Source organism: Geotrypetes seraphini, chromosome 3 (genome assembly GCF_902459505.1).
Source record: "Geotrypetes seraphini chromosome 3, aGeoSer1.1, whole genome shotgun sequence".
NCBI classification, from domain to species: Eukaryota; Metazoa; Chordata; class Amphibia; order Gymnophiona; family Dermophiidae; genus Geotrypetes; species Geotrypetes seraphini.
In genome coordinates, this window is record NC_047086.1 from 9,270,656 (window position 1) to 9,295,345 (window position 24,690).

At 45.5% G+C, this 24,690-nt stretch overlaps 1 protein-coding gene and 1 pseudogene across 1 annotated transcript in view; one reads left to right on the top strand and one right to left on the bottom strand.

Annotated features, from left to right (window-relative positions):
• Nucleotides 1–20,823, bottom strand: part of FOXO3 (forkhead box O3) — a 194,915-nt gene extending 174,092 nt beyond the window's left edge. The window contains exon 1 of the mRNA XM_033936141.1: nucleotides 20,199–20,823. Within this exon, the coding sequence (XP_033792032.1) occupies nucleotides 20,199–20,612 (414 nt within the window). The 5' untranslated portion in view covers nucleotides 20,613–20,823. The remainder of the gene's footprint in view (nucleotides 1–20,198) is intronic.
• Nucleotides 1–24,690, top strand: part of LOC117356644 — a 473,566-nt pseudogene that overhangs the window by 302,483 nt on the left and 146,393 nt on the right.

The window sequence follows — 24,690 nt, forward strand, 5'->3', positions numbered from 1 at the left end:
TTTTCTTTCAAAATGTTTATGTTTATAAAAGCTGTTTCTTTGAAAGAAATCCAATTCAAACTGTTGCACAGGGCATATCTTACCGAAACTAGGGATGTGTTATGGGACTGTGGCTGGATATGACTTGTGTAAAATGCAAGCTTTTTCCAGGGACTTTCCTTCACTCTTTTTTTGAGTGCACAGCGCTTTCCTTTTGGGTACCGGTGCATCATTGGTTAGCTTCAACGCTTCAACATACCCTGGACTGGAATTCACCGGCTTTGCTGCTGGGGGACATGCAAGACTTTTCACAGCAGGGATTATCTTTCTCTGCACAGAAATTTGTTCTTCATGCCATCTTGCTGGGAAAGAGACTAATTTTACAACATTGGGCTTCTACGGAGGCCCCTACCTTCCAGATGTGGACTGCTCGAATGAGAACTCAGGCACAATTTGAGTTGCAGATTTACTCCAATATTGTTCATTGTGGGAGCGGTTTTTAACTTTGCAGAGTGGGCCATAGATTCTACTTCCTGCTTTTGTCAACTCATTGTTCTGTGAGTGTAGTTATGAGTGTTGGATGAGTGAGGGGATGTGTGGGCTGAAATGTAGGGTGTGTGAGTTTGCATGAGGGGGCGATCAGTGTTTGGGGGATGATGGGTGCAGGGGGGTTACCTTCCCATGGTTTCCATTAACAAAATTAGGCAATTGCATCCTACTTTATGTTTGTGTTTCACGATTAAGTTTATTGTAGCATCTTCTTGTTCTGCTTGCAGTTTTTGTGGTTGCATTTTGCCTTAATAAACATAATATTTAAAAAAAAAAAATACAGAGACTGACTGAAGTTTTCTTTTGTTTTGAAAGTTTGAGGTTAAAACACAGTCCAGCAGTGTGCATAGGAGGCACTGGAAGGGACAGATATCATAGTCACACGTTGAACTGCTCGGTCAGGCGGGGACACAGTGAGCCCAAAAGGGGTCAGCTGGGAGACCATGCCACAATATATAGGGAAAGGCAGTGGTTTCAAATAATCCCCCGAAGAAGATCCGTCTCAGATTGAAACGCCAGGATACCAGCAAGCGTCATATCAGTGCTGTTGGTGGTTTGTTCCACCTAAGATAAGTGATGCCTTCTTCCTAAAATTTTACTAAGTCACTATGGGCTTTTGGCATGTTCTGCCTTTGCCCTAAATACATTGAGTTATTTAGGCAATTTTTTGCAATAAGTTCCAGCATCTGTGGATAATTTATTTAAGGGGATGGTAGGAGGGCTTGAGCATAAATGATTATAATACTCGATTCAGGAAGTGGACCTGGAATGATATATAGATCATAAGAGGGGATGGAAAACCTTTCATACGCTGAGAGATTGGAGAAACTGGGTCTCTTTTCTCTGGAGAAGAGGAGACTTAGAGGGGATATGATAGAGACTTACAAGATCATGAAGGGCGTAGAGAGAGTAGAAAAGGAAAGATTCTTCAAACTTTTAAATAATAAAAGAACAAGAGGGCATTCGGAAAAGTTGAAAGGGGACAGATTCAAGTTTATTATTATTATTAAGTTTATTATTATTATTCAAGTTTATTAGGATTTTTTTATATACCGCCTATCAAGGTTATCTAAGCGGTTTTACAATCAGGTACTCAAGCATTTTCCCTATCTGTCCCGGTGGGCTCACAATCTAGCTAACGTACCTGGGGCTATGGAGGATTAAGCGACTTGCCCAGGGTCACAAGGAGCAGCGTGGGGTTTGAACCCACAACCCCAGGGTGCTGAGGCTGTAGCTTCAACCACTGCGCCACACAAATGCTAGGAAGTTCTTCTTTACCTAACGAGTGGTGGACACCTGGAATGCGCTTCCAGAGAGCGTAATAGGGCAGAGTACAATACTGGAGTTCAAGAAAGGATTGGACAATTTCCTGCTGGAAGGGTATAGATAGAGGATTACTGCACAGGTCCTGGACCTGTTGGGCCACCGTGTGAGCGGACTTCTGGGCATGATGGATCTCAGGTCTGACCCAGCAGAGGCATTGCTTATGTTCTTATGATCTGATCCTTCAGTTTGTTATGATATGCTCACCTCCAATATTAAGTGTTATTTTTTGATGGGAAACTTCACATAATTTTGACAATTTTGTAAAAATTTGTTCAGATTATACTAGCTGGTTTCAGCACTTAGAAGGAACTTTTTTTTGAACATCTTATTACCCATTTTTTTCTATACAGTTCTCCTGTCACTACTGTCAGGGCTCTGCACGTCTCCATCGTGTCGGTGAGTTTGCACCTCTGTCAAATCCATTTGCATGCAAACTTGATAGTGAATCAATCGCTATTTGAAAATCGGCCACCAGCGAATGAGTTGCTATCTTTAGTGAATCTAGCCCATATTAAATAACCCAACACTCCATACTTCATCAAGGCAATGTTGAACCAACCATTTAGTATTTATTCATTTTACTTGCTAAGTTCCTCTATAAGATGTTGTCCCTTCCCCCCAAGCTCTGTACTCGGATGATATGAATGTGGTCTAAAATATGCATACTTGCTCTTGATCCATCTTGCTATATAAGGGACACAGTCCGTAAAAGTCTATCCAGCATCAGCCCCATTGCTCCAGTGCTGGAGTCGCCATCAAAGTTAACTCCAGCCCGTCCCAATTTGTTTTGCCATATACAGGACAAAGATTTTAGAACTCCGTCCGGCATCAACTTCACTTTGCCGGGACTACAGTGTAAGCATCGCTGATGAGCTTTGTGCCAAGACTATCCTCTTTCTATTTAGGTATCCTTTGTGTCTATCCCATGCATTTTTTAACTCAATCACTGTTTTTGCCTCCACCACCTCTACGGTGAGGACATTCCAGACATCCACCACCCTCTCCATGAAAAAGTATTTCCTGACATTACTCCTACAACCTCATATTATGTCTTCTAGTTTTACTGCTTCTCCATCTCTGGAAAATATTTGTTTGTAGATTCGTACTATTCAAGTATTTAAACATCTAGATCAGGGGTGTCCAACCTTTTGGTTTCCCTGGGCCGCATTGGCCGAAAAAAATGTTTCTGGGGCCGCGCAAACGCTGCAGCAAGACAGAGGAGGGAGCCGGCAAGACGGTAAATACCCGGGGGCAGCAGAGGAAAACACTGCAACGCCCTCGACTGGGGCCGCACAAAATACTTCACGGGGGCCACAGGTTGGACACACCTGATCTAGATCATATCTCCTCTAGGGTATACATATTCAGGTATTCAAGCCTCTTCTCATACGTCTCTCTGTTTAATCCTGATATCATTTTTGTCGACAGTCACATAGAGGAATATCTTTTTTTTTTTTTTTTAATCTTTATTCATTTTTAAACTTTCAACAAGTACATAATAATATCATCATATATACTTTAATATCACTTATTAATCTTACATATATTGAAATCATAATACTATTTCTCCCTCTCTCCATTATATTCTTATAATTTCAGATAATTTAAAATGAATCCTACCCTCCCCCCACCCTATGCTTCAATAAATAAAGGGGAAGAAATAAACTATTAATTATAAACAATCCTTACAATAATTTGTTGATGGCTCCCAAACATCAATGAATTTTTTATAGCGTCCCTGCTAATATCCTCTCCATTTTGAAAATATGACAGTGAATTCCACCAAAAACGCCTGGAACTCTCTCCCGAAAGAGATGGTGGGGGAAACCACCATTCTAGGATTTAAGGGAAAATTGGACGCACATCTTCTTGCAGGACACATTGAGGGTTACGAGTGACTAATGTATTCGCCAGGGTACGCCTGGCTGAGCCGCCGCGTGTGCGAATCATCGGACTGGATGGACCCCAGGTCTGATCCAGTGTAGGCATTTCTTATGTTCTTATGTTAATCTATCATAATTTTTCCAATTTCTTGTAATTTGTTGAATGGCAACTCCTGTCATTATGAGTAAAAGTTTACGATCTTATAACTATTTTATAAAGGCAAGTAAGAATAGCATTTTCGCATTTTATAAACTGCGTGAATCTTGCCCCCTCTTTAACCATTCTCTATCTCTAGGAATGCCTACAGTTACGTCTTCCTAGTGCCTACGTGGGAACAATTTTATAATAGTTTACTTACAGCACATGCTCAGAACTCCTGCAAAAATGTCCAGAATTGCAGCTATTTTATAAAGGCTTTTATTAAGCTTCAGTAAAAATAGGCTTTAGAGACCTTTTACGCGCGTCTTTTCCAGACACTAAACTAAACCTTAAGTTTATATACCGCGTCATCTGCCATTTTTACTGATTTTCTATTTTTTTTTTTCATTAATGGCCATGCATTAATGTTCCTATACAATCTCAACAATCATAATCCCATCTCCCCAGCCCTTCGCAGAGAACACTGGCTACTGATCAACAAACACTGCACATTCAAGGCACTAGTAATAGCGCATAAAAGCTTCCATGCCACCACCCCAGCCTATATAAACTCCAAGCTAGGTCTTCATGCCCCCACCCGCCCCCTCCACTCTAAAGCAAAGAGATGACTGTGCATCCTCCCAGAAGATCTCTTCTGTTGGAAAACACCCACAAATGCTCCTACAGCCACTTCATCCCACAACTCCCCCCTCAAACCAGATCACAGAACTCATTGATGGCCTTCCAAAGAGCAGTGAAGACCTCTCTCTTCAAATAAAGGCCCAACTGCAAACAATTCCCTCTAATCTCTCTCTGCCAACAACTACCCCTGGTTCAATCTTCCGTAATGCCCCTCCAGAAATTCCCTACGAATGTCCTCAAGTTACTGTACTGCCCAACCTTGCCCTTTTGTGACTTTGTAACTGTATTGTATACTATTGTACTAAGAACATAAGAATAGCCTTACTGCGTCAGACCAATGGTCCATCAAGCCAATCCAGGTCACTAGTGCCTGGCCAAAACCCAAGGTGTAACAATATTTCATGCTACCGATATAGGGCAAGCAGTGGCTTCCCCCATGTCTCTCTCAATAACAGACTAAGGATTTTTCCTCCAGGAATTTGTCCAAACCTTTCTTAAAACCAGCTATGCCAAATGTACTATCAAATGTAACTTCTATGAATGTTGGCTTGCAACCCATACCGAGCTCCCGGGAGGACAAGATAGAAATCTAATCAAATAAATAAATAAAGGAAAAGCACAAAAGGCTAATGTTGCCATTAGCAAGCAGCCATCAATTCTGTAGGTGGTAAGGGCTCCTTCATTGTCCACGCCCTGTAGATATGCCAACTGGTTGGTGCAGGTATGCCTGCTCTCCTCCCGTGACATGGTTTGGACAAATTCCTGGAGGAAAAGTTCATAGTCTGCTATTAAGACAGACATGGGGGAAGCCACTGCTTGCCCTGGATCAGTAGCATAGAATGCTGTTACTATTTGGGATTTTGCTAAATACTAATGACCTGGATTGGTCACCATGATTATGAACTACTGGGCTAGGTGAGCCACTGGTCTGACCCAGTAAGGCTATTCTTATGTTATGTCCCCACAAGATGCCCAAAAGCATCCCATAGTGCTTCATTTTTTGCCACATTAGGTATGCGTTAGCACCTAACATTGATTAGTTAAGAACCCCATGAGAAGTTTGGAATACTCAAGAGTATTCCAATCTTCTCGGAAGCCTAATACAGCTGTCACCACTGAAATTAGCATGCAGATATGACTGCCCCAATGCCCCATGCAGGTTCAGAAGTCTCTGCAACTAAGGTGTGTCTTCCCCCACACACCTTAGTTGCACTGCCAAAAGAGGCTTATTTCCAGGTGAACTGACAGCAATTTCCAATTCAAACGTGAGAACAAGCAACAATTAAAATATCTCTTTTTCACACCATAACCATCGCATGTGCTTTGATATTTGCATTCGAAAAGTCTCTGTACTCTAAATGGCATCTGGGCTCAGAGCAATGTTGTCATAAAACGTGAATGAGTTCTAGGAATGTTCAGAAGTGTATAACCACAAAATCAATGGTTTGAAATTCATAGCACGTCGGGCACTATAAGCCACAAACATTCCAGCTTGGAACATGTGTGGGTCAGCCATTTAAAGGAAACTCTCAGCTCAAAATTCAAAGCAGCTGCTTGTCTAGCAAAGTGAATATGACCCCTTGCTGACTCATATTTTAGACTCCAGCACATAGTGTGCTAACTTACGTTGAAGACGTTCCAGAAACAGATGAAAAACTCCGAAATCCCACACTGTAAAATAGGGGTGCCCACACTTTTTGGGCTTGTGAGCTACTTTTAAAATGATCTACCAACAATAAAAAAATTTTTAAAAACCACAAAGCACACGATACGCAGAGAAAATGTTAATTAACATTTATATTCAGGATTTTTTTCAAAGAGGTCAAGGCAGATGACTTTATGCAATGTCACCTCAGTAACAACTATACAAAAATAGACAAATATACCCCCTCCCTTTTTACTAAACCGTGATAGCGGTTTTTAGCATAAGGAGCTGCGCTGAATGCCCTGCGCTGCTCCCAACGCTCATAGGCTCCCTGTGCTATAAAACGCTATCGTGATTTAGTAAAAGGGGGCCATAGTGAAAAATATAGACACATTTTGATCACTAAATTTAAAATAAAATCATTTTTCCTACCTTTGCTACCTGGTGATTTCATGAGCCTCTGGCAGCACTTCCTTCTTCTGACTGTGCATCCAATATTTCTTTCTTTCTGCCTCCTGCATGCTTCCTCTCCTCCAGACCTCATTCCATTCCTCAACCAACATCTCTCTCTGTCACTCCATGAGTCCAACTTTTCCTTCCTCTCCCTGCCCCCTTTCTTTCTTTCTCTCTCCCTGCCTCCCCCTTTTTTTCCTTTCTGTCTCACTTCCCTGATGCCAGGCCTGGCACGTACAAGCACTGGGCCCACAAGCTTTCCCCCCCCCCCGATGCCAATTCTGATGTCAGAGAGGACATTCCGGGGGGTGGGGAGTACTTGTAAACACCTGGCCTGGCAAGCTTCCGATACAGGTGATCGAGGCCAACAGCATGCCAGATTTTAAGGGTAAATGAGATGCCCATGTGGGATCCCTGAAAGGGTGAATGTAAGGATGGGTCATTTGGAGCGGGGGCTCTAGAGCAGACTTAGGGGGTGGGTCTGTGGAGTGGGCAGACTTGATGGGCTATAGCTCTTATCTGCCGTCATTTTTCTATGTTTCTATGGCATCGGGGAAGCAGGGAGAATAGAACACAAAGGCAACGTGAGTTGATCGCAGAGCCCATCCAATAGACTCGCGTTGCCTTTGCAATCTACTGGTCGATCATGATTGACCTTTTGGGCACCCCTACTGTAGAACACCACAGCAGCCACAAAGCTGCTGAGAAAAAGGAGCGGTGTACTGTAGAGGGTTAAGTTTGTGTAGCTGATGGCTGAGAGATATCCTTAAATACAGCAGTAGAAATGGAACAACATGGCAGACCGAGTGGCTCAACCAGTCCTTATCTGTTAGCATCTACTTTGCAGGAGATTTTATAGCTGCATGAATATGTAAATTGCACAAGGCTACTTTCCCCTTTGGAGGAACCAGTAAATTTTCAACAGAAAAGTACACCTATATTTCCACTTTGGAAATTATACTAGGAAATCTATGGGCCCAATTGTCAACTGGTGGCAATAAGCATTTTGCAGACCACCACTAATGTTATGCTTGGAAAATCAGTGCAGTAAATTTCTAGATTTGCAGAGCTGGTTAACATATAGCCAGTAAAGTGTAATATTCATAATAGTCTTAATGGGTCAGAACAATGGTCCATCTAGCTCAGTTTCCTGTTTCCCACAGTGGCCAACTCAGGTCCCAAGAATCTGGCAGGAACCCAAAGAGTAGTAACATTCCAGAGCTGAGATTGTGATGTCATAATGCCTCATTCCACCAGTGCCTAAGAGCCAACTTCATCAGTGATGTCACAATAGCTTGATTATCCTATACTTGGCTAACATAAGAACATAAGAGCTGCCACGCTGGTAAGACCATAGGACCATCTAGCCAAGTATCCTGTTTCCAACAGTGGCCAACCCAAGTCACAAGTATTTATTCATTCAAATTTTTAGCCCATCCTCCCAAAGGAGCTCAGAATGGGTTAAAAATCAGGGACTCAAGCATTTTCCCTATCTGTCCTGGCGGGGTCAGAGTCTATCTGGCAAAAAACTAAATAGTAGTTTCTAGTGCGGGGAACTGCGCTGAATGGCCCGCGCTGCTCCCAATGCTCATTGAGTTCCTATGAGCGTCGGGAGCAGCACGGGCCAATCAGCGCAGCTCCCCGAGCTAAAAACTGCTATTACAGTTTCGTAAAATAGGGGTTAATGTGTCCAGAAATATATGCTTCTACTATCTAAATAATCTATCAAAAATATCAAAATTAGGCATCATTGTAACCAGCATAGATTGGTGTGATATGCGGGATAAAATATTTTTAAATAAATAAATAAAGAGGAAAGGAGAGTTGTTATGGCCTGGGGACTACAAGAGTCCAGGCCCTCGGAGGGACTTTGCCCAGTGGAGCCTTCTCTCTTTTCTTTTTTTAGGGGATAATATATTTTCTTTCCTTCCCCTTTGATAGGGTTTTACCGGAAGTAGATGGAGGTGTACTGGTGTACTCTAAAACTTCTGGGAATGATGCTAGACAGATGCTGTACCATGCAACCACAAATCAACAAAACAATATAGAAATCATTCGCGGTCATGAGAAACCAAAGGCAAGTTGGAAAATTCGACAGAAAACAATTCCAGCTCATGGTCCAGTCCCTAGTCCTAGGTCTCCTTGACTACTGCAACATCCTCTATCTCCCCTACAAACAGTACAAAACACAGCCCTGACACTAATCTATTCACTAAGAAAACACGACCACATCACCGAGGCATACCTCGACTCATACTGGCTCCCAATTCAAGCAAGAATACTATTTCAATTCTACTGGGAGGGGAGGGTGAAAATTTTGACTGATGTGTTTGTTGAACCCTCTTCTTTATTATAATTGATTTGTGCTGTTTGTCATTGCTTTGTTGTTCAACAATATAACAGATTTGAACTTAGACAAATGAAATCAAAGTTCCAAGGTTGACTGTCACCAAGACAACTTATTCAACTTTTAACAGGAATCCCATATATTTGATCAGCCCATTGCACCTGGAAAAAGGGCCAGGAAGGAAAAAAACAACTGACATGCTGTTACTCTCAACACCCACGTGATACTTCAGTTCTTGATTATATCTGCACTAGAACATATCATATCAAATCTTACTTTATCATGCGCTGATTCATAAACCACTATTGTGTACAAGGGTCTTCAGATTACCACTGCTGTAGCCTAACACCTTGCGGCTGTAATCCTCATTAGTACCCTATAACACTATTTACTGTGTTTTGTTATTTACTCCTCCAGTATTTCATATTAAATTTTATATATATATATATATATATATATATATAAAATTTTTCAGTGATCATTTAGTGCTCATTGAAATTAATTTAAACTTAGTTTAATAGTGCAGGTTCCAACATTGACTGGTCCCCCCTCACCGACGCTTTTCAATTACTTTCTCAAGGTCGGGGATGACAGTCTGTGTAAGGCACTCTTAGCGTCATCAGCAATGGGGAACAGGGAAGGTCCCGGCAAGAGAAAGCCGTGAAGCAGCTTATTTAGAGTGCTGCCAATGCTGCTGTTAGGAAGGAGGTATGTCGGTCTCTGCGGTGGAAGGGTCAGCAGGGTTTGGCTGTGTGGCGGGGGGAAGTGCTGCTTCCGGTGAATCCAGGGACATTCGGCTTAGGCTTCCAGGGTCAACGTAAGGCTTAATTGGGGGGTAGGTCTTATTTTCAGGGAAACACAGTATGTACAGTTCACAAGATTGCACCTTCAGAAAGACAGAAAGGGGATGTAGTCGATCCAAAGAGTGGCTACTAAAATGGTCATTGGTCATCATCATAAAGTGTCTGGGGACATAGGGTTATCATATGGATCCAGAAAAAGGAGGACAGATTGAGACATCTGGGTTTTACTTCATTGCTTTCAGCAGAAGTAAAACCCAGATGTCTCAATCCATCCTCCTTTTTCTGGAGCCATGTGGTAACCCTATGGGGACAGGCACAAAGATCTGATATATGTATTTTGAAAGAAAGACGAGAGAAGGGAGATATGATAGAGATATCCAAATACCTCTGTGGCATAAATACACAGGAAGCAAATACCGGTATCTTTCAACTGAAAGAAAGCTCTGGAATGAGGGGGCATAGGGTGAAGATGAAAAGGACAGACCCAGGAGTAACTACTTCATGGAAAGGGTAGTTAGTGCTTGGAACGGTCTCCCAGTGGAGGTGGTGAAGATGAAGACTATTTCTGAATTGAAGAAAGCTTGGAGCAAGTACAAGGAATTTCTAAGGGAGAGGAAGCTATAATAGATGGTATGGATTGGCAGATTGGATAGGCCACAGTCTTTATGTGCCTTCATTTTTCTCTGTTTCTACATAAGCAAAGAAAGAAGTTATTCACCATTTCAATTACTACAAGGATTCAAAAATGTCCCTGATATTAATGCCAGCAGATTTAAAACAAATATAAGAGTATTTTTTCAGTCAATGCATGACTGAAGCTGTAGCACTTGATGCTAGAGGGCATTGTCTGTCTATATTAGGATAATTTGATTCACTAGCCAATCTCTGAAAGCCTTTAGAGTGTTCCAAATAGTTCTTAGCTCAAGGAGATTGATTTGATATAAATTCTCCCGAGTAAACCACTGACCCTGACAGCCTGAGTACATGGACTCAGACAAACTTCCTCAATATCAACAAACAAAAGACCAGGATGCTCTGGTTTGGGGACTACAACATAATACCTTGCAAGAAACCAGTGCTATGTACAGGCGAGGAGGTGTTCACGATAAAGAACTACTCTAAGGTACATGGGGTTACCTTAGATTCCTCACTGTCGTTCAAAAACCAGACTGCATCCTTGGTACAGAAGTTCTTTTTCAGACTCATACAACTGAGAACAATCAGATTAGCTCTGGCTCTGACATAAGATAGATAGCTTTAGAAAGGTGGCACAATCTGTCCTATTACCCTACTTGGATTATTGCAACTCCCTCTACTACTTTCAATTGGCTAATATTTAACTGGGAAGATACAACAAACTAATTCACACACTCATAACCCAGTTAAAGTCTTATATTATTTCAGAAGTTGTATTATATTGTATTGCCCATGTGTGTGGAGTCCATTTACATGAGTTAACATAAACAGTGCCTCTGCTGGGTCAGACCAGAGGTCCATCGTGCTCATGCGGCGGCCCATCAGGTCCAGGACCTGTATAGTAATCCTCTATCTATATCCTTCTATCCCCTTTTTCTTCAGGAAGTTATCTAATCCCTTCTTGAACACCAATATCGTTCACTGTCCTATTACACCCTCTGGAAGCACATTCCAGGTGTCCACCACCCTTTGGGTGAAGAAGAACTTCCTAGTATTGGTTCTGAATCTGTCCCCTCTTAATTTTTCCGAATGCCCTCTCGTTCTTATATTTATTGAAAGTTTGAAGAATCTGTCCCTCTCCACTCTCTCTGTGCCTTTCATGATCTTGTAAGTATCATGTCCCCTCTAAGTCTCCTCTTTTCTAGGGAAAAGAGCCCCAGTTTCTCTAATCTTTCAGCATATGAAAGGTTTTCCATACCTTTTATCAAACGTGTCGCTCTTTTCTGAACCCTCTTGAGTATCGCCATATCCTTAAGGTATGGTGACCAATACTGGACACAGTACTCCAGATGCGGGCGCACCATCGCCCGATACAACGGCAGGATAACTTCTTTCGTTCTGGTTGTAATACCTTTCTTGATAGTACCTAGCATTCTATCCACCTTCTTAGAGGCCGCTGCACACTGTGCCGACGGCTTCATTGTCTTGTCCATTGTTACCCCCAAGTCCTTTTCTTGGGTACTTTCACCCATTAACAGCCCTCCCATCGTATAACTGTACTTCGGGTTTCTGCTTCCTATATGCAAGACTTTACATTTCTCTACATTAAACTTCATCTGCCATCTCATCGCCCACTCTCCTAGTTTGTTCAGGTCCCTTTGTAAGTCTTTGCAGTCCTCTATATTCTTAACTCCACTAAATAGCTTGGTCTCCTCCTTCATGTATGGCAACCAGTGCTGGACGCAGTACTCCAGGTGAGGGTGCAACATGGCAGGGTACAACGGCACGATAACCTTCTCCGATGTGTTCATGAGCCCCTTATTTATCATTCCTAGCATTCTGTTCGCCCTTTTTGCCGCTGTTTTGTGCTCCCAAAGTTTCCCATTTTTTCCCCTGTTCCATTGCTATATTCTCTAATTTATCCACTCTATGTTGCAATGCTCCTGTCTCAGATAGCATTCCTGAACAATGTGTAGCTATCACTTGCAATTGAGATCCCAGAGATGACTGTAATGTTGAAATAGCTTCCCTTATAGAATTTATGTCTATAACTGGGGGCTTCTGCAATGGAGGTATTACAACTTTAAAATCCAAATCTTTAATTTTCACAGTACCTGAAGACAAAATATCCATCATGGGTCCCTGAGTACTTCCTGCCAATTCCAAGGTAACACATGATGGTAGTTGTGTTAAAGAAACAGCTGATATCCTCCGCACTGCCAGTTCTTCTAACTCCTCTTCGCAGCCCTCGGAGGCTACTACTAAACTCCCCTCGCTCTCTGTGCTCTGCAGCACTAGTCGGGGAAGTGGCCGTACCGGCGTTCTCCGCTCTTCCGCTGAGAGGCTGGCCGTCTCGAGAGAGGTTAGAGAGCTCTCCGACATGCTCTTCCCCCGAGCCGAGGTCTTCTCTTCCGGAATTTCTTTAGGCCCTCACTTGACAAAAGCGTCCATCGGGCCTGTTAGCTGAGGTTGTGACCTGGGTTCAGAGGGAAAGACCCGGGTCTTCGATTTCCATTTCACCATCGGTAAGGAAAAAGGCTCGATGGCTTTCTGGCAAGCTCCTTCAAGACGCCATCTTAGTTAGACTCCTCCCCCTTCGAAAGAGTTGGTCGCTCTTCTTTGAACCTTTTCTAGTGCCACTATTTCTTTCTTGAGATAAGGAGACCAGAATTGAATGCAATACTCCAAATGAGGTCTGAGCCTCCCTCACTGAGGGCACCAAGGAGTGCATCTTGGAACTCTTGGTTCTTTTGAGAGTGGTTTCAACCACCATGGAACGGTGAGGAAGCTGTATCATCTTGAATCCAGGAGCTTTTTTGACTCTATACATAGAATAAACCTTCTAATTAATGGAATGTACATAGAGGGAAGGCTCCAACTCCTTCATTTGTGCATTCTAAGGATTCTATGCATGGTCACTGTCATAGCTTCCTCCAGGGTGTTATCAAACTGAAGGATGTCCAACAACTTAGCCCTGTGCTTTCATAAATCTCCAAACTCAAATTGGATGGACTTAGCCATTTCCCTAACAAAATCAAAATGTAAAGGAAACTTGTACACCACCTTTTTGCGGCTTTGGCATTTCAAAGCAACACTCCAAGCAGTGGGCACTGGAGGTTAAGTGGCTTGCCAGGGTCAAAGGGAGCAGACTGGGATTTCATCTCACAATCTCTGGGTGCAGAGACAACAGCTGTACCAGTGAGCCACACCTTCCCTTTGTCCTCTGCTGATGACTTTCTCCTTTCATGTGGACAGGAGGAATCTGAAAGAACACTAAGAGACTCTCTTCCTCCTCTTCCGAGAGGACACCTGGTTTGAATCAGACTCATAAAAATACTCCTCTAAAGGCATTCGAGTCTGAGCCTGCCTTGATCTGCCAAGCTTCAAGAGGGACTGATGCCAATGTTACTTAGCCTCCACCTAAGGTTTCGCATCAGGATCCCTTGGCATCAACAAGGACAATAACAAATCCTTCCTCAACCTTGGGGTGGATTCAGAAGATGTCTAATCCTGAAGGGCACTATTAATGTTTGATGCTAAGGCAGGCAGAGACTTCCTCATTGCTGATGCTTCCCCAGTTTCCAATGACGCTCCTGAAACCATTGAGACCGATGCTAGTTGATGGACCAGACTCGTCATCGCACAAATTCATTTGTACTGCTTCTAGAAACCTTTAATTCCTCTTTTTGACATCTGTGAACTTACAAGCTTCCAAAAAGAGGGATTGTGAGTGAGGGACTAATTATGAGTGTCTGTACATTCATGGTGCACTTCTTAAAACACTAGGAGCTAGCCAAGGCAAAACCAAACTTTCAGTTTTGAAAAATAATAGACTTCCTGGCCTGGAGCTTGAGACCTAGGGAACTGTGGAAAATAAAGAGAACTTTGAAGTGCTAAACACCTGACTAAAACAAAAATGGGGAAAGGAATCTGACCCTGCGCAACACTATATTCTGCACAATATTTGAAGCAAAATTGCAACACAAGATGACTGCACCAGAGAAAAGATGAGCTGAGGGCCGAGGGGAAGCTGAAGAAACAGCATCCTCACTGCTCTGCAGAAAGAAAAAAAGACTGGCATGGTCCCATATGACAAATGAGGGTGTGTAAAAAAACTGCTGCAATTGTCTTCCAGTGGAGCTTGGTTTGGTAAGCATTACCCCTCTAAGAAAATGAAGGCATCGTCCTTGTCCTTGGAGAACCAGTGATTGTTGGATGGTGAGGTTCAATATTAACAAGTGTGTACAGAGGGTTTATTCAAAAATCAACTTCCTAAAAAAATGGGAGAATACTTCAAAGAGTTGTTAGCTGGATGGGAATATAAGAGGGAAGAAAACCATTGGGCAAAATTGAAAGGAAACAGGGCAATAAGCTTTTTGTTAGGAAAGTAAATAAGAGAGGAAAAGGTGGTCATTTTTATTTTGATAAGCAGTAGCTGAAAAGGTAAGGAAAAAAAAAGGTTAGCCATTATAAACTACAAGAGAGTGTAGAAAGAGGAAGTCAGGCAACAATATCTGGAAAAGCTAAGAGAAGCTGGGAAAGTAGTTGGGAAAGCAAGGATACAATTGAAAAGAAAAAAAAAAATTAGCCAACATAAAATGGGGGGACAAGGCATTTTTTAGACGTTGGTGACAGAAGTACAAAAGTGACATTGCGAGTCTCAAGATTGTAGGAGACAAATATGTAAAAGCTGATGAGAATAAATCAGAATTGCAGAGATGAAAGGCCAGGAGAAGGACACACACACAAAAAATACAACTTGAAAGATGTTCAGAAGACTGTTTGTGAGGAGCTCGATAAACTAAAGGTAGATAAAACAAGAGGCCAGATAGAATATATCTGAGGATAATGAAGAAACTTAGGGAAGTTCTGATGTCTCCACTCTCTGACTTATTCAGTGCTTCTTTAGTCAGGAGTGGTCCCAGACTGATGAAGGGCAGATATGGTCCTTCCAACAAACACGGAAGTAAGGAAGAGGTTTAGGGCTACAGGCCAGTTGGTCTGATCTCTGTGGTAAGTAAATTATTGGAAATGTTTCTATAATAGAGGTTTCTGAAATACAATGGATTACAGGACCTGCAGCAGCATGTTTACTAGAGGCAGGTCTTGTTAGATGGATCTGATTAGTGGCATACCTTGCATATGTGACTCCCGGGGCACATCATTTTTTGGAACCCCTCCCCCCCATCTGTACGAAAAACATGAGTAACAAGCCACACGTCACACATGAGTACCTAGGAAAAGGCAGCATCTTACATACTGTAGTGAGCAGTACAACATCAATACACCCATTGTAAAACTAAACAAGCCAGACTAGTACAGATCAATCCTACACCGTCAATCCTAACAGAAAACCATGTCTTTCGAACACACAGAACGCAGAAAACACCTTCGCCTAATATGGAATATGTCATCACAAACTAACCCCTCCCCCTTTTACAAAACTGTAGTGTCGATTTTAGCCACGGTGTAACAGCTCTGACGCTCATAGAATTCTGAGCATCAGAGCTGCTACCACCACATCTGGCGCTAATAAATGCTCCACAGTTTTGTAAAAGGGGGGATAAAATAGAAATACATAGACAAAGGTTAAATTGAACCAGCAAGAAGCTGGACTCTGCATACAATGCAACACCACAGAAACAGTGAGCACATGTCTCCTAAAGCAATAAATAAATAGAAAATTGTCTTCTCTGGTTTCTGCTTTCCTCATCTTCTCATTCAATTCCTTCCATCCACTGTCTCTCTTCTCTCTGTGTCTTCCATTTACTCTGTTACTGTGCCTCTCCCTTTCTTCCCCCTTCCAAATTGGTCTGGCATCCATCTTCTTCCCTCTGCTCCCCCCATAGTCTGGCATCTGTCTTCGTCCCTGCCAGCGTCTTCTCCCCACTCTCTCTTCCCCATGACCTTTCAGCGTCCTCCCCACTCTGTCTTCCCCATGTGCTTTCAGCATCCTTCTCCCCCCCTCTGTCTTCCCCATGTGCTTTTAGCGTCCTTCACCCCCTCTGTCTTCCCCATGTGCTTTCAGAGTCCTTCTCCCCCCTCTGTCTTCCCCATGGTGTTTTCAGCGTCCTTCTCCTCCCATCTTCCCCATGTGCTTTCAGCGTCCTTATCCCCCCTCTGTCTTCCCCATGTGCTTTCAGCGTCCTTCTCCCCCCTTTGTCTTCCCCATGTGCTTTCAGCATCCTTCTCCCCCCTCTGTTTTACCCATTTCCCTTCAGCGTCTTTTCCTCTCCACCCCACCTTTCCTCCCTGCCCCTTACTTTCGTGGCGCTTTCTTCCTCCCCCCCCCTCCCCCCGAACAACAAGCCCGGTCCAACAAACGTCCCTGCCCTGTGGCCGGTGACGTCTAAACTGCCTTCGTACAGCAGATGGCTGCTGTATGGCTGCCGTAAAGGTCGTCTCTGATGCAACTTCCGGTTGCGTCAGAGATGACCTCAGCCACACGCAAATCCAGCTGCTGTAAGAAGGTAATTTAGACTCGCGACCACGAGGTAAGGGGCAGGGAGGGAGAAAGAGAGCTGTTTCAAATTCACCGCTGAATTTTCCGGACCTGGCCGGCTGTGCAAATCCCCTAAGCCTGCACCTGGAGCAGACCGCGCCGCCCCCCCCCCCCCCCCCCCCCCAGTACGCCACTGGATCTGATTCACTTATTTGGAAATCGAGGAAGAGCATTAGAGATGCTTACATTTCAGCAAAGCCTTTTACAAAATTCTGCATAGACAACTTTGAAATGCATTTATTTATTTGAAAGATTTATAACCCTCTATCTACAATTCTACAGTAGGTGGGATCTGGGTACACATACATACAAGTGAACTAAGACATTAAAAAAACATTTAAATAACAAAAATATAGCCTTTAATATTGCTTGCATAACCATGTGACCTCAGTATGGGCCTTAAGTGACTAAGTCGTTGAAAAACAGTTTAAGTAAAGTTTGCAAAAGGTAGTGGGAAACATTCACTCTAATAAAAAAAGCATTTCCAGTGGTGTGTCACAGGGAACAGTTCTTGGTCCACTTCTTTTTGTCATACTTGCATGCAATATTGCTGAAAGACTGCCTAGTAAGGTTTGCCTCTGTAGGGATGATACCAAAATTTGCAATAGGGTAGACATCCTGAAGAGTGTTCATAACGTGAGGAAGGATCGAGCAAAGCTTGATAAATAGTCTAAAATTTTAGCTAACTTTTAAGGCTAAAAATGCAGGGAGGGGCGAAGCACAAATGAAAAGAGAGCTTTATATGTGATTATCTTAAGGTAGCCAAACAGGTAGAAAAGGCAACAGCAAAAGCCAGAAAGATACCTGGGTGTGCAGGGAGAGGAATGGCCAGCAGGAAAAAGTGATAGTCTTCTGTATAAGTCTCTAGTGAGACTTCATTTAGAGTACTATGTACAATTCCCAGATCCAGGGTTCCACTCGGATTCTGATCCTAGAGATCCGCCAGGGCTGCCACATCTCCAGCCGCTGTGGTGACCACTTGCGTAAGCAGAGGTATTATAAGGGTATCGGGAGCAGCCACAGGTAAAACTGGCGAACTGACTGGTACTCCAGAAGGGAGGCAAAAGAAAAGGCCCTGGTCCAGAGGAGACGAGATTCCGCGGCCGGCAAGGATGGCTGCGGAAGGGCAACATGCAGAAATTTCTTAATCAAATAAGCCTGATACATCATATTAATAAAGTCTGGGAAAACCCATCATCCGGGACCCTTTTTTGGATCTTTTGGAGGATCTGTGAGATTTTTCCCCCAAAGTGCACTTGCATTTCGATGGAGCGTCACCTGTGCACTCCCCAGGACCCCCTGAAGTCATTTTCGTGGGCACTTGGCAGAAATAGCGGGAAGACCCCTTTCAGGGATCAAAGGCACAGGATCCAGGCAAATTTCCCCCCCTTGTGGGATGCAGTGTATGTGGAAAACGGCTGCACACCCAACAGCCATCCACCACAAATACGGCATGAATCCACCAAATCCTGCCATGGGGAGTACATCCGAGTGGTTTTCTTGGAAAAAACGAAGTTTGCAAGTACTAAAAATAACTTTTATTTCAAATTGGGAAAATCCAAGATGGCCACAATGGGTGTGAAGTTTGCACTAAAATAGCCCGGGAAAAACAAGAAGCCCTCAAAAATGGCAATTTTAGGATTTTAGGGGTGGAGACAGGACATGCAGGGAAAACCACCCAAACCCCTTTTTCAGACCCCCCCCAAATCACTGATTCACGCTGTCAGCCTGTTCTCGCTGTGACATGTGCTGACTGGAAAACCCTGCTGAAAGAGCTGAAACAGCTTACAGGGAGATCTCTGCCTTAGGAAGTAGGCAAGCTGGACTTCAAAACTTCAGACTGCCCCACCAGCCAGACTTCCACGGCTGGCTGCCTCCACCACCCACAGACACGCCGTGCAGATGCCAAGCGGAGGAACGCAATCAGGCTCCAATCCCGGGAATACCTCTACGGAGCCTGCACTCAACCCTCCAGCAGATGAACCTGGGGTGAGCCAGCTCCCAAAGGGAAAAATCCCCAAAGCCCCAATCCGAAACACCGGCTGTCAAGAGGGTGCACTGACAAGCAACCAACTCCCTAGAAGCAGACTGCGATCTCCTGCAATCAGAGCTGTCCCCGCAGGGGAACCTCTGAAGCACGAGGGCAAAAACTGCAAATAAAAACACTGAATTTAGAGAAAATAAACATGAGCAGAAAAGACAAGCTCCTACAGTCTGGCTTGTAGGAGAGAAACTGGTTCTTGAGGGGACCAGGTTGAGATAAGAGGGGTGGAGTTTAAGTCTCTGAAATTTGAGGCTTCCTACAAGTTCTGGCGGGTACAGGAAAACAACCCAACGGTCCTGAAATAAAGTGGGATTGTATAAGAAATTGTGTTTAGAGTGGCTTACCGATTTGTCTCCTCCTTTCTATGGTTCACTAACTAGCCCACCCACCTGGCTACTTAAGACACCTGTGTGATGCTCTACTAGGGTTTCCCATACCAGAGACCGTTTTATTCAGTTTTGGGGGTGGGAGGGAGGTCAGTAACCACTGGGAGAGTGTGGAGAGGTCATGACCTAATCCCTCCAGTAGTTATTTGGTCAGTTTAGGTACCTTTCTGGCACTCAGAAGCTCCCAAAAGAGGCCTAGCCCCAAACATTCAGGACATTTTGAGAAAGGTTTGATTATCCCCACCAGATGTCCAAGTCTAGCATGCCCACAGCCCGCCAAAAACACAATCATAATACTCCCCTGAAGCATCTCGATAGATGTCCAGGAAAATGGTTTTGATGTCCCGGCAATTAGAACATCCAAGTGCTGACTTCTAGTTTTACGATTACGAGCCCCTTAATGTACAGTGCATCAAACTGTGACAATGTTGGTTGCTGGAAGAACAGAAGTTGCAAGAAAAAAATAAGGCTTACATTTTCCTACTACTTCTTCACCAATATCTTAATAATAAAAGATTTAGCCAAGGAATAAATGTACCGCATGGATCAATGAAGCATGCTTTGTTCCTTAGCAACACCACAGGGCACTGCTGCAGAAAATGCAACCGCCTAAAACTGACCCTCCAGTTGGCCTGCCCTAATTGATGGATTTGCAGGAATTTCATAGCGTCAGTCCTGGGTTTGATCTTCCCCATCCTGAAATAATGTGCCACGCACGTGACAATACATCAAACACAAGGTGGCAACTAAAGAGTTAAGGCAAGGTCGGCAACCCCCAATGTTTGTAAACAGAGTTTGTGAGCGGTGCAGTTGCGACAGGCCCCCGAGGGGGGGAGCTCGTCCCTCCAGCGGGCAGCAACTCACCTTCCAGCCGGCCGAGCTGTTGCTGTCGCCCTTATCCTTGAAGTAGGGCACCGAGCGCACCATCCAGTCGTAGATCTGGGCCAAGGTGAGGCGCTTGTCGGGGGCGCTCTCGATGGCGCGCGTGATGAGGTCGGCGTACGACAGGTTGCCCCAGGCGTTCCTGCGGGACGAGCACTTGCGCGGCGGCGGCGCGCTCGGCCCCAGCGAAGACGGGCCGGGGGCGGGCGCGGGCGGCGGCGGGGCGCCGGCGGCCTCGTCGTCGTCCTCCTCGGGGATCACGGGCGCGTCGCCCGGCCCCTTGGCCGGGCTCGACTGCGGCTCGGGCCCTTGCAGGGGCCACGTGCACGAGCGGGGTCGGCTCTGCGGCTCGAATTCGGGGTCGATGGCCAAGTCCGGAGGGGCCGCTTCTGCCATCTGCGCCGGCTCTGCGCGCTCGCGCGCATCCCTCTGTAGCGCGAGGCCGGCACGTCTTCCGCCCGCTCGGCTCACGTGCCCATCTTGACAGCGGCCCGAGCCTTCACCTCGCGCTTCCCTGCCACATTCCTTCTCCTGGAGCACAAAGTTCGACGAGCGAAGCAGGAAGCCTCAGCCTAACCTGCGGGCTGCTCGGGCCCGCCTGCGAGCAAAGGCGGCACCGCCTCTTAAAGGCTCCGAGGCACTTTCCAGACTTGACTGCAGCCATCCTTAAACTTCATAGCCATGGTGATATTGGTGGATTGCTCCAAAGGCAAGCGGCTGGCGATATCATCTGCCTAGCTCAGGGGTCTCAAAGTCCCTCCTTGAGGGCCGCAGTCCAGTCGGGTTTTCAGGATTTCCCCAATGAATATGTATGAGATCTATGTGCATGCACTGCTTTCAATGCATATTCATTGGGGAAATCCTGAAAACCCGACTGGATTGTGGCCCTCGAGGAAGGACTTTGAGATCCCTGGTCTAATCAGTTCCTCTCCAGGTACTGTAAGGAAGCCATACCCAGCAAAAAGAAGCCCTTAGAGCAGGGGAGGGCAACTCTGATCCTCGAGGGCTGCAGTCCAGTCGGGTTTTCAGGATTTCCCCAATGAATATGTATGAGATCTATGTGCATGCACTGCTTTCATGCATATTCATTGGGGAAATCCTGAAAACCCGACTGGATTGAGATCCCTGTTATGCCTAGTTTGTCTAGCCTTGTGCCCAGTGCGGCTATGAAGAGTGTTGGGAATAGTGGAGAGCCTTGGGGGACTCTGCAGGGTTTTCCAGGCTTCTGATTGTCCTTTGTTTGCTTTGACTCTGCACCTCCTTGAGCAGAGGAATCCTTCAAACCAGTGGTTCCCAAACCCTGTCCTGGGGGACCCCCAGCCAGTCGGGTTTTCAAGATATCCCTAATGAATATGCATAAGAGAGATTTGCATACCTGTTGCTTCCATTATATGCAAATCTCTCTCATGCATATTCATTAGGGATATCTTGAAAACCCGACTGGCTGGGGGTCCCCCCAGGACAGGGTTTGGGAACCACTGCTTCAAACCAATTGTACACTCTACCTGTGATTCCTATTGCCTCCAGTGTTTGTAGTAGGATGTGGTGATCTACCACAGTGGTTCCCAACCCTGTCTTGGAGGACCTCCAGGCCAGTTGGGTTTTCAGGATAGCCCTAATGAATATGCATGGAGCAGATTTGAATGTCTGACACCTCCATTATATGCAGATTTTAGGGCTACCCTGAAAACACGACTGTCCTCCAGCACAGGGTTGGGAACCACTGATCTACCAGGTCAAATGCTGTGGTGCAGGGGTGTCAGAGTCCCTCCTCAAGGGCTGTAATCCAGTCGGGTTTTCAGGATTTCCTCAATGAATATGCATGAGCTCTATTTGCAATGTACTGCTTTCATTGTATGCTCATGCATATTCATTGAAGAAATCCTGAAAACCCAACTGGATTGCAGCTCTCGAGGAGGGACTTTGACACTCCTGCTGTGGTGAGATCAAGTTGTATGAGCAGCATTTTTTTTTGCCTTTGTTTAGGTGAGAGACTAATAGTGTTTCTCTACGATATTGGCCTCTGAAGCCTGATTATGAGAGGTGGAGTATGTTGTGGTTTTCTAAGTATTTGGCAAGAAGTTTTGCTACGAGGCTTCCCATTAGCTTGGCGTATTGAGGCTATACCGTATTTTCACGCATATAACGCGCGCGTTATACGCGTTTTTACCTACCGCGCATACCCCTCGCGCGTTATACGCGTGAGCACGGTATACAAAAATTTTTTTACATAGTTCCCACCCCGCCCGATGCCCGATTCACCCCCCCCAGCAGGACCGCTCGCACCCCCACCCCGAACAACCGCTCGCACGCGCTCCCACCCGCACCCGCATCCACAATTGGAGCAAGAGGGAGCCCAAGCCCTCTTGCCCGGCCGACTCCCCAACTCCCTGACATTATCGGGCCAGGAGGGAGCCCAAACCCTCCTGGCCACGGCGACCCCCTACCCCCACCCCGCACTACATTACGGGCAGGAGGGATCCCAGGCCCTCCTGCCCTCGACGCAAACCCCCCTCCCTCCAACGACCGCCCCCCCCCAAGAACCTCCGACCGCCCCCCCCAGCCGACCCGCGACCCCCCTGGCCGACCCCCACGACACCCCCACCTCCCTTCCCCATACCTTTGGTAGTTGGCCGGACAGACGGGAGCCAAACCCGCCTGTCCGGCAGGCAGCCAACGACGGAATGAGGCCGGATTGGCCCATCCGTCCCAAAGCTCCGCCTACTGGTGGGGCCTAAGGTGCGTGGGCCAATCAGAATAGGCCCTGGAGCCTTAGGTCCCACCTGGGGGCGTGGCCTGAGGCACATGGGCCCAACTGGGAGCAGGGCAGGGCGGGCGAAAGGAGAGTCGGGACAGCGCATGGAGAGTCGGGGCAGTGCACGGAAAGTCAGGGCGGGTGAACGGAGAGTCGGGACAGCGCACGGAGAGGCGGGGCAGTGCACGGAAAGTCAGGGCGGGTGAACGGAGAGTCGGGACAGCGCACGGAGAGGCGGGGCAGTGCACGGAAAGTCAGGGCGGGTGAACGGAGAGTCGGGGCAGTGCACAGAAAGTCAGGGCGGGTGAACGGAGAGACGCGACAGCGCACGGAGAGGCGGGGCAGTGCACGGAAAGTCAGGGAGGGTGAACGGATAGTCGGGACAGCGCACGGAGAGTCAGGGAGGGCGAAAGGAGAGTCGGGGTGGCCAGAGGAGAGTCGGGGCGGGCGAAAGGACAGTCGGGCTGCATGCGCGGTATACCCGTGAGCGCGGTATACAAAAGTTTTTGTACATAAAATCGTGGTTTCTGCACGCTATACCCGTGTGCGCGTTTTACACGGGTGCGCGTTATCTGCGTGAAAATACGGTAGGTCTGTAATTGGATGGCTGATCTGTAGCTCCCTTAGGATCTTTCAGGATAGGGGTTATGATGATTTTGGTGAGATCTTGTGGGAATTGAGCCTCAGTGAGCATATAGTTAATCCACTGCATGAGGTGGATGCAGAATCAAATGCTAGCAGCTTTAAACAGGTATGGGGGACAGTGTTTGAGGTCACAAACCGAATGATTGCATTTTTTGGTAGAGTCTGTCTAGGTCAAGCCATTGTATGTCTGGGAAGTCTGACCAGTTTCTGTCTGCTGCGCAGGACTTTTCCTGTGGGTGGTAGAGAGATTTCATAGAGGTGGTTTCGGGATCCAGTGAAGTTGTTTCTAGCCATTGAGATTTTGTTTCTGAAGAATTCAGCCACTTGGTTGACTGTGGGGGGAGGGGTAGTTTTGGTAGCCAGTTTTGGTGGCTGTGAGTTCCTTTAGTAGTTTGAAAAGTCTTTTGCTGTCTTGAATTTCTGTGCCTATATGTTTGGTGTAATATGACGTTCTTTTTTATTTTAGCCATTGTTTGTTCAGTGATTTCCAGGTTGTCTTTATATGTAACTGGTTGTTTTTTCTCCATTCTCTTTCGAGACATCTGCATTATCGTTTGAGTTGCAGTAGTTCTTTGTCGAACCATTTGTCCGCATGCAGATTGTGAAAAATTGCAAACGGACCTTAGGAAATTGGAAGACTGGGCGTCCAAATGGCAGATGAAATTTAATGTGGACAAATGCAAAGTGATGCACATTAGGAATAATAACCTGAATCACAGTTACTGGATGCTAGGATCCACCTTGGGGATTAGCGCCCAAGAAAAGGAACTGGGTGTTATCGTAGACTATACGATTACCGGTAAACCTTCCACCCAATGTGTGGCGGCGGCCAAAAAAGCAAACAGGATGCTAGGAATTATTTAAAAAGGGATGGTTAACAAGACTAAGAATATTATAATGCCTCTGTATCGCTCCATGGTGCGACCTCATCTGGAGTATTGCGTTCAATTCTGGTCTCCTTATCTCAAGAAAGATATAGTGGTGCTAGAAAAGGTTCAAAGAAGAGCAACTAAGATGGTAAAGGGGATGGAACTCCTCTCATATGATGAAAAACTAAAACGGTTAGGGCGCTTC